Here is a 10,455-nt window from a genome sequence, read left to right as displayed (position 1 = left end):
AAAAGATCAGCTGTTGTCTAAGGTCAAATTGCTCAATTCAAAACTGTGACAAAAGGTGAAGTCCTCCTATTATTTTATTTATTTATTTTTACACTAAATTGGATATCCATGAGAAAATTGGTAAATATTCCATCTATTATTTTTGAGGACGATTTTGCTGAAGGCACTCCACCCCTGATTAAACCTGAAAGGACGTTTGATTTGTTTTCCTTGTGGATTAAACGGACACGTGACCTGCCGCCCGCCTCGTACTGCGCAGAAGCTGCAGCAGCACCGCCCCTCCCCTACCCGGTCAGTCTCCGGTTCTTCATCCATTGGCTCAATATTCCTTGGATCTCCTGGTTTCGACTGCACCTTGCAAACGTGGAGGAGAAATTACCATGGACAACAGAGGTTATGGTTCTGGTAAATATGCACAGCTTCTATAGGAATTTTGGGCTTCAAATAATTCGAATTGCTCACGGCGTTACCGAATAAAAACCAGCTACATTATGCTAGCAATGTTAGCTTTGGTTACGCACAGCTTTAGCTTCCCAGGCACAACGACACCCAGGCCTAATAGCTGGAGCTTTTAACAAAGAAGTTCAATTGTAGCAGACGCGTAAAATCATCTGTATCTAAATTGGTTTAGCAAGTTTAATTTAGATGTGATGTTTGCTGTGTTGTAGGCCCTTTAGCTAGTAGTAGCACAGTTGTGGTCAACTGCGCCATCATATATATACATGTTTCTTTTGTTTGTTTTTTCTTTCTTTGTTTTTGTTCCTCTTTACAGCTGTAAACACTATCGCTGTACTGTTTGACTATTATGGTGTTTGTTATTTAAAAATTGACCTGTCGTTACTAAAATCAACGTTTAAAAACGGATAAAATGGCCGCCTGAATGGAACTGGAAGCTGTATTTAAATGCATCCTCTACCAGAAAATACTAGTTTATTTGAGAGCTTGGTCTCAATCACCTATTTTGGTCAGGCATTTAATGAGTTATAATGAAATTCCATACTTGACTTTGTTATGCAGTTATATCTATAATAATAGGGCATATATAGTTCGGTTAACTTCCTCATGCGTTTATTTGCATTTCATTCTGCAGGTTATTCCAGTTGGGGAGGTGGAAACTCTGGAAACAGAGGTATGGAAATTAATAGAGACTTTAATAATAACTGAACTTCATTGATCTTGGATCTTGATTGGAGAAATGTACTTCTGCATTTAACCCATTCCCTTGGGGAGCAGTGGGCTGCCATGGATGCTCAGGGACCCAGAGTGCCAGTCTGTGGGAGTTTTGCTCAAACTCAGGATGCCAAGCCCTATGCCCTAACCACTATGACACCACTACCCCCTATAATATATCTATATTTTTTAACCTGAAAAAGCAAACAAAGTGTTGTTGTTTAGTAAAATGATTAGAATGCACGAAACAGTTTTTCATAGTAACAGGTGTTACAGTAGGTGTTTGTGATTCCAGTTTCTCTTTCCCTCCACTTTTGAAGGTTCTGGTGGCTTTGACATGTATGGAGGAGGTTACAAAGACTCTGGGCTTGGAGGCTATGGAGGAGGAGGCAGCGGTGGTGGTGGTCATATGAAGAGAGGGCCGTCAGGAGGATCTCTCTCATCCTCTGGAGCGGATGCAGTCATTGCCAAGATTAACCAGCGCCTGGACATGCTCACTCAGTTAGAAGGGGGGTTTAGGGGGCCTCGGGGGGACAGGTAATATTGTTTTCTTTTTCTTGTCTTCTCATCAACACGCATCTATCTCTTAAAATGAAAAAAGCTTTCCCAGAAGTCTTCTTTTTTTTCTATTGCAATGCTCAGCATCTGATCAATTGAAGCAATACAATTTACTTACAAGTGCATCTCAATAAATTAGATTTTTTTTTATTCAAAATAGTAGCTTCTATCTTAAACACAGTAAAACTGAGTCATAAATATATTGATAGATATTGTGATTAAACACAACTATTTAAGATTTTGATGACTAACAGCTAGTAAAACCATCAAATAATTTTTCGGAAATTCAAAATATTGCATAAGTCTGATAAAGCACCTTTTCATATGAAAAAAGTATGTTTAACATCCTTCACAATCATGGGTAGAACTGATTCAGTAGTTGTCCAGCAGACAGTCAAAAATGCTGTCATTAGGAGTGCTGTAATAAACACATTAATGAAAAGTTTAGTGGAAGAAAAAAAAGACAAGCGCACCCTTTCTGAGGCTGTCTTTCTATTGGCTGGAAAGGTTGCTAGGCGACGATCCGACTGCAATCTGAGAGAGCGCAAAAAAAATCCGCAAGCAGAGCCTACGGGTTTGCAAGCGTATCTGAGACTCGGTTTGTGCGGGAAGAGAAGGAGGCAAGCGAGAGGAGAAAATATCTGTGCAAGAAGCATTAAATCTGAGAGAAGAAATGAAGATTTGAGAGAGAGCGCATGTTTTGAGTGTGAGCATTCTAAGTTTTGAGTGCAAGAAGATGAAATTCTTTTCTCAAATTGAAATGATGGGCTCTTGCATTATGGCAGGATAATTCCCCCATATAATTCCCTGTGAGTTTAAACAACACACGGAGGAAATCTGTTATTGGATGCGATCCATACAAAGTCCCTGCTCACTTTTTTTTCACATAGTTTATTCATAACCTGTCCTCGTAGACCGGGGAAAGTCTGAAAGCTTTTAAAAGCACATATGCTTATCAGTGTTTCAGAGCTGGCCCGGTCATTGATCCGACAATATGATGTCCGAAAAAAAATAAAGATGTGCGTATGTAAAGCAAAGGTAAGCCGCATTCTGCTTATCTTTATGTCTGCTTTATGTAAAAGGCTAAACACAACTATAATGTTTATAGCAAAATTTTCAGATTTTAATATCCAAAGCGCTTCTTTTCACAAGATGTCTAATCAGTATAATCTAGTCACTTACTTGTATGCGGGGGGATTAAAATGCCTTAAATCCAGAAGACAGGAGCCTAAGCTAGTTGTCTTGAGTTGTTTTTAAATTCACTTGAAACGAAATGTACGTCCAGTCCAATCGCCGTCCAGTCAGCTTTTCTGATCGCCGACAGACATCTCTTACTGCGTTCAGTTTCTTTTGGGCAAGCGGTAAACCTATATATTTAGGTAATCTTTTTTTATTGTTATGTTTGACGGCACAAAATACGCAGGGAACCCGAGTAGGTACTCAGTATAAGCCACGACTAGATTCAAACATCTGTGGCGTAAGCTGCAAGGAATCTATATAAAGCCGGGCATACCCTACGTGATTCTTTTGCCCTTTTCAGGCCAATTCGCCAGTCGTGCGAGAATTTTTCGATCGGGCCCAAGTTTCAGCTTCATCGTCCATTGTTCATGGTAAATGGTAAATGTCATGTACTTATATAGCGCCTTTATTTAAGTTAGGAGACTTGACCAAAGCGCTTTACACTACATTCATTCACTCACACACTGATGGTGGCAAGCTACATTGTAGCCACAGCTGCCCTGGGGCTCATTATACAGGGGATAACGAGGGGTGATCAGCCTCTTGCGACCACCTCCCGATCAGGAATTGTAAGGTCGGGAGAAGATCAAACATGTTAGAAATTCAGTTGGCCATCGTAAGATTGCGTCAGAGCGTCGAGCAGCAGAGTATGAGAACATGCATCGTGAGCTGTGAACTTTTAAACCCTGGGGTTTCGTCGTACAGTTTGCCCGGCTGTAGAGGAAGGAAAAGGGATTTAACACATTTTACTGCGTTAAATTGATTGATATATTAGTGTTTCATTAACATTTATTGAGCTGCACCTGTAAGTTCCAGAACTTATCTTTTTTCTTGTTTGTTTTTTTGTGCCACTGACAATTAAAGATTAGATTTTTACTGTAGTTCTGCCACATTTATCCAAATATAGTAAAAGAAAAAAAAAAAATGACAATATAATCTCTATATTGCTAGACTCTGGACATCTAGCTTGTTTCAGAATGGTCAGGTTGCTCAGTCTTCTCTTGCTGTGGGTCACACGGTCTTTGTGAAGATACGTAGGCGGTATAATATAATATAGGTACCCCAAATCTTCTTGACTGCTTCGTTGGAACTTCTCACGCATGTCTTATTTTCTGTTGGATTTGATCTTTATTTAAAAGAAAATTGTTTCAAAGCACTTGTTTTGTAAAGGCATGGCCTTTTGTTGAAGTGGAAATTTATTGACCATATTTTCATTTAAAAGAAACCTCCATCCTTTCATCTGATGTCAAGCATTCTTCTACGCTCTCTCCCCAAACTTTTGTTTTTCTTGTTTGTGTTTGCAAACTTGATCTCCTTCGTCTTCCGTGTGACCTAACCTGTGTTCTGGCTTTAGGTTACCATGGGTGATAAGTGGTGGATTGTTACTGCTTTAAACAGCTGTAATCATTATCTGTGAATAAGAAAAAACCCAGCTACTGGAACCATTTTCATGTTTGTTCATCCAATTCCTGTATAATTTGACCACATCTCAGGATGTTTCACTACCTGCACCTGTCTCAAGACGTTGCGGGTTCAGCTGGGCTTTCCTCTGATCCATTAAGGTTGCCCTGTCTGTCCTTTGATTAAAAAAAAGCTGAAATAATTAGCATTTCTTTTATATGCAAGACTCTCTGTAAAGAAAAAGAGAATATTGTATAAAGGACCACAAGTGGAATATATGTTTTAGATCATTACTTTTTGATCTCATGTGGTTTGTGCATAAATCTGGATGTGACAGAACACTGAGAAAGCAAGATGATGGAGCAGAAGAAAAAGCAGGTGGAGAAATCCAACCTGGCTGCCTTCCCTGCCTCTCTTGCTCTCTGTTCTTCTATCAACCCTCTTCCTCCCTCCTTCCTGCAGGTTTGACGAGTACGAGTCATTCGACTCACGCTCCTCCGGGCACTCCTCTTCCCGAGATCTCTACAGATCTGGCAGCGGTAGCTATGGTTTTGGGGATGACCGTGGGGACAACATGCTGATGAATCAGCGAGGAGGCTCCGGCTTCGGAGGGGGAATTGGGCTTGGGGGTGGAGGAGGCTTTGACAGCCCCTCCTCTTCCTTTGGAGTCGCAAAAATGCGACAAAATATGAGAGATTCCTTCGCCAGTGGACAGGGAGGAGGTTCTGGAGGATGGGTTGGAGCTGGCCGACGTTCCCCCAGAAGGGGTGGAAGCGCTGGGGCTCGAGGACCTGGAGGAGGGTTTGGAGGCCGCAGGTCTGACCCCACTCAGTTAGGTGGAGGTATGCGGGGAAGTGGTGGCGGTGGCCAGTCCCACCGTGGCCATTCTCCAGGAGGTGGTAGAGGCAAGCTCCCATCCCTCCTGTCCAACCGCATGTACCCTGAGAGTGGTGGTTTCCAGGGTTCTGCTCCAGGGCCTCAAGACTTCCCTGGGAGGCATTTTGGAGGGGGGCCACGAGGTGGTCGCCAGCGAGGCCGCAAAAGACCCCTCATCAAAGTAAGTACCTCCAGCCAACCTCAGACCCTGGGCAAATGTTGAGCCCTTTCTGATTCCCTCCTTTTATTCTTAGCTGGAACATTAGCCCAACGTGCTAATAGATGGTACCTCCCAACTGAAACACTCTGTGAAATAAAACGCATATTTCACATATTTGCAACTTTAAATCCATCCACCGTTGAATAAAGTGGCTTTAAGCTGTTAGCGCTGTTTACAGTGAGAAATGATTTGATACGCCTTAAATTAGCAGCAGGTTGGTTTTTCTGTTTTGGTTGGGGCGGCAGCACTTTCTTACCAAGTTGAATGTTTTAGTTGAAGTATTGACAAATGAGTTTGTAAATGGAGTAATTCTCTGAAATCTAAATTAAGATGTTCTTAATGTATTGCTTATGTGTTTGGGTGAATTGAACTATAATCACTCTGACCTGATTATTTTTGTGTCTAACTTTTCTGATTTGAATCAAAAACATTGATGAATACTCTAAAAATGTAGGGAGTTGCAGCTAAATAACAGGACCTGGAGCTCCTCTGTAGGCATGGGCCGTTAGGAGTCATATTCCCATACAGTCTAGAAATGTATAGAACCTGATTCTAGTATTTTTTTTGGGCTAAATACATTGATGTGAAGAATTTTGTTTCCATTAAGATTTTTAGTTCCATTGTTTTTCTTTCGTCCTGCACTTTAATTCACCTGCTGTCCACCGATCAGTCCTTCTTGTGTCTGTCCTGTTCATCCTCCCATGTTTCTGTATCCTTTTTTGAACAACTTTGTACTTTTTTCACTTTAAGTCTGCCTTTAAAAAGCAAAAGACTTTTGAGATTTGAGTTTGATACAATTCAAAAAGTTAACTTTTTATTAGATTTTCTCATGATTAAGAAACAGTAGTTGTTTTTAACATTAATTTAAACATTCACTCATGGATGGTGAGTAGTAGAACACCTGAATATTTGAAATAAAAACCAACAGGTTTGGTATCGCTCTACATGTTAGGTTTATCATGCAGAATATAATACCATCTGCACTTCTGCTGACATGGTCCTTTTTGTTTGTCTTATCCATTTGTTCTGTTCTCAGACACTAAAGGGAGTTTAAACTATAGGATCTATAAATTTCTTTTAATTATTGTGTTATATATTGAAAGTAGAAACCGGCCCATGCCTAAATAGTTTTGGGATTCAGAAAGGCAAATTTGAAAGTCAATGAGGGTCAGGTGTAATTTGCATGCTTTGGCCATAGTCGAAACATGTATGTAGTGTTGGTTTAAGGCTGGGTATTTTTTATTTACTTTCTTCCTGTGGGTTTTTAATTTGGCTGCACAGCAACAGGTGAAGCCTCAACGCGACGGTCAAAAGAAGAGGAAGCAAACTCCAACTGGAACCGATGAGCCAGAGTCAAAGATGAACAAGACAGAGGGCGAGGAGACTGAGGGGACACAAGGTACCTCCAAAAGTGTTTTTGGATCAGTGTGTTTTGAGTTAATGGTCTGTGAGAGAGAGCAGCATTTTACTGCTTTGAGTCTGATGTCTATCTGCTTATTTTAAACAGAAGAACCAAAACCTGAAGGAGAAGACAACAACCCAGAAACTGCTACTGAGGTGAGTGGGCAGGGTTGTTTTTGGTTTAAGTATTTTTAGATAGTTGAATAAAAAGCATTTGACTGAAAAGTTGAGGGTTGATGAGAAACTGAATTTATTGGTATCATCTTTGCATTGATACAGGAGGCAGCTCCCTCTGAGGAAGGCAATACTGGTAATATTCAGCAATAGTGGCTTTAAGATTAGTCAATATCTGCATTTATTTATAGTGTAATTGAACTGAATCAGTTTTGATTCTCTCTGCCTTTGTGTTGATTAGCTACACCTACGCAGGAGAAGAAAAAGCCTGCTTTAAAACCGACTCAAGGACAGGAAAAGCAGCAAAAAGCCAGAAAGAGAAGGGGTTTCATGGACAGGTGAGGGAGGGAATTTCAAATAAATGTATCTTTTGTCTTGTTTCCCTCTTGAACTAGTGATGTTGACAAGATCTTATGCTTTTTTGTGTGTTGATTTCTGTACCCTAAAATCAGTGGTTCTAATTGCATTCATTATTTTTTTGTCTCAGGTTGATGTTTGCATGTTCTGTCTGCAAGTTCCGCTCATTCTACAAGGAAGAAATGGATGCTCACCTGGAAAGTCGCTTTCATAAGGACCATTTCAAGTTCCTTTCCAACCAGCTGTCCAAACCTACCACAGACTTCTTACAGGTGACTGTATATCATCCTTAGTTTGCATTTTACAAATGGACTGGATTTCAACTGTCTGAAAAAATGTGAAATTTGCTTGTTTAATTTTCCAGATCTAGAAAAGTGTTAGAAGAATAATTTCAGGTGTATTGTGATGCATGACATTTCCCCTAAACTTAATTTGATGCTTTTGGACTAAATGTATTAAAGCAGAGACATAATGGGCCATTTCCCTGGCTTTCTTGGCATGTAAACTCTGCACCTGACAATCTGGAAATTCTAAATGGAAGATATTAAACAGGATTAGAATCCTATTTAATATCTTCCATTTAGAATTTCCAGATTTTTGTAATATCCCAAAATATTCCGGATTAATTTCTTTGACATACGATGCTTATAAAAACCATATTAAAGTTTCATTATTTTGCAGGAGTACATGCTAAATAAATTCAAGAAGACAGCAGAGCGGGTCAGCCAGTTGGAAAACCAAAGCGCCACCATCTGCCAGATATACAGAGAGCAAGATCTAACGCGGGGTAACTACCTGCTTCAGCTGCTTGTGCACCAGAACTAAGAAATGTCAGAGATTGTGCTGATGTTTTCTCTTGCCTTTTGCAGAACTTGGAATGGAGCACTTCATGAAGAAGGTGGAAGCTGCTCACTGTGGAGCCTGTGACATTTTTATTCCCATGCAGCCCCACCTGATTCAAAAACACATCAAGTCTCCTGATCATAACTATAACCGCAAGGTATATAATAAGCTGTTTTGTGTTGCACAGGTTGTTGTGAAGGCCTTTTTAGAGTAATAGTAGCATTAATATTAAAAATGGGTTCCTCTTATTTTTAAGTCCTTTGTTTGCCTTGTTTGCTGCACAATAGAGCCATTACACTGGAAACGTACATGTATAAGCTACACCTCCGCTGACATCTACTGGTATGCCCTCCACCAAACCCGTAGGGAGAGCTCTACATATCAACCCTAGAGTAGGGGTTAAGAAGAATGCTAGCTGCTCTTAGCTTGGCATTTGTCAGCTCTTTATTGAATCTCTGCAGGAGGTGAATTCAGTCTCTTCATTCGTTCCACAGCTGTGTCAAATGAATGTCAAACTCTAGCAAGAATCTTTTAAGTGTGGCCAAGAGTTTGCAATTTTTCCTCCCGCACAAGCTCCACCTTTTATACTTAATTCACATTTTACTGAGACAATTATTCTATTAAAGCTTTCATTAATCTTAAGTCATTTCACTCTAAAACCAAGAACTGTTTGTTTTCCAGGGTATGATGGAGCAGTCAAAGCGCAGCAGTTTGTCAGTAGCCCGTAGCATCCTTAATCACAAACTTATTGGCAAGAAGCTGGAGAGCTACCTAAAGGTATGTGCCTTTTTTCTTTTTTTTTTCGTATCTTGTTGGTACAGATGCTTCTAAATAGATTACATTATTACACAAAGGTTGTTTTTTTTTTTATTTCAATTGATTTGAATCACAAAGTGAAGTCTTTATTTTAAAAAAAGACTTGTATACAGTAAATAAAATAATTATTGAACACAAATAATTTTTCATAGCAAACATATTTCTAATGGTGCTATTGATTATAATTACACCAGGTTTTTGTAATAACCCAAGTAATCTATACAAAGATCGAAACTAACACAAATGAGCTCAGAAATGTAGATAATGTATAACTTTGTAGAGGGAAATGGTACTGAACATGTTAACTATTATTATTTATTATTTTGCCCTAAGTCTTTGTCACTAATGACAGTTTTAAGGCGGATTTTTCACTGGCTGGAATGTCCACTCCTTTTTCATCTTTAAACTGGGAGAGTATGGTGGGAAAACGATTAGGACCATTAGAAACTGGCAGATTGACGATAACTTAAAGATGTATTGATATTATGATGACAAATTTGATTAAGTATTTATGTTGGGTTAAATTAAAATATTTTGTTTTTTTATTTTTTTGAGCGAGTCTTGTTTCCTTGTTTAACCCCTTATCAGTTGGTGGCGGTAATGCACTTTAACTAGTTTGCCAACCGCCATAAAAGACTACAAGAAGAAGAGAACCCTTTGCTTTACCAATTATGAGACCTTACTTGTGTGACAATGTGGTAAAAACCCACCTTAATGCCAGTCTGTTAGGGCCGATCCTACTGATTTAATTAGTACTAATGAGAGCAGAATGCTTTTCTGATCACTGATAGGTTTCAGCCATTCCACCTCTTTTCTGTCTGTTCAATAAGTTTTCCCTTTCATTTCACACATGCATAACTTGATTTCTAGGTTTATTTGTACTTGTTTCTTTCTACACTGGAAAAACAATCTAGAAATAAGTAAAGGTTTCTTAAATTAAATAGTGTATCTACTCTTAATTTGAGTAGGTAAATGAGATGATTAGCCAATGTAATGAGTATTTTTACTCTTAAAATAAGATAATTAGATAAAATGCACTGGAAATAAGAAAATGCGATTGTCTTTTCTTATGTTAAATGTAAATTGTCTTGTTCCATTGGCAAAATGTCTCTTTTACCTTCTGAATTCAAGAACGAATGCACTTATTTCAACAAAAAATGACTTATCTAGATTTTGATTTTTTTCTCCAGCGTATGTATCAGTTACTGTCATGTCAGTGGCCCCTTTAGAAATAATAATAATAATAATAAATCCAATTTGTACCGCACTTTTCATTAAGAAAAATCTCAAAGTGCTACACAGTGCAAATAAAATCAAAGATAAAAATCAACCATAAAAATCATGTGGTCAATAAAATCAAAGATAAAAATAAACAACATAAAAATCATGTGGAGGCAGAA

At 38.9% G+C, this 10,455-nt stretch overlaps 1 protein-coding gene across 1 annotated transcript in view; it reads left to right on the top strand.

Annotated features, from left to right (window-relative positions):
- The first annotated feature begins 266 nt into the window (after positions 1–266).
- The window catches only part of LOC107090070 (A-kinase anchor protein 8-like), a 12,755-nt gene continuing 2,566 nt past the window's right edge, over positions 267–10,455 (top strand). The window contains exons 1-12 of the mRNA XM_015383231.1: positions 267–405; positions 1,091–1,129; positions 1,491–1,707; positions 4,831–5,425; positions 6,746–6,863; positions 6,972–7,021; positions 7,145–7,175; positions 7,281–7,377; positions 7,527–7,668; positions 8,078–8,183; positions 8,266–8,396; positions 8,921–9,016. Of these exons, the coding sequence (XP_015238717.1) occupies positions 381–405; positions 1,091–1,129; positions 1,491–1,707; positions 4,831–5,425; positions 6,746–6,863; positions 6,972–7,021; positions 7,145–7,175; positions 7,281–7,377; positions 7,527–7,668; positions 8,078–8,183; positions 8,266–8,396; positions 8,921–9,016 (1,647 nt within the window). The 5' untranslated portion in view covers positions 267–380. The remainder of the gene's footprint in view (positions 406–1,090; positions 1,130–1,490; positions 1,708–4,830; positions 5,426–6,745; positions 6,864–6,971; positions 7,022–7,144; positions 7,176–7,280; positions 7,378–7,526; positions 7,669–8,077; positions 8,184–8,265; positions 8,397–8,920; positions 9,017–10,455) is intronic.

This window comes from Cyprinodon variegatus, unplaced genomic scaffold (genome assembly GCF_000732505.1).
Source record: "Cyprinodon variegatus isolate N-32 unplaced genomic scaffold, C_variegatus-1.0 Scaffold278, whole genome shotgun sequence".
NCBI classification, from domain to species: domain Eukaryota; kingdom Metazoa; phylum Chordata; class Actinopteri; order Cyprinodontiformes; family Cyprinodontidae; genus Cyprinodon; species Cyprinodon variegatus.
Note: the sequence above shows the minus strand (reverse complement) of the source record. Positions and strands in the feature narration are given on the sequence as shown.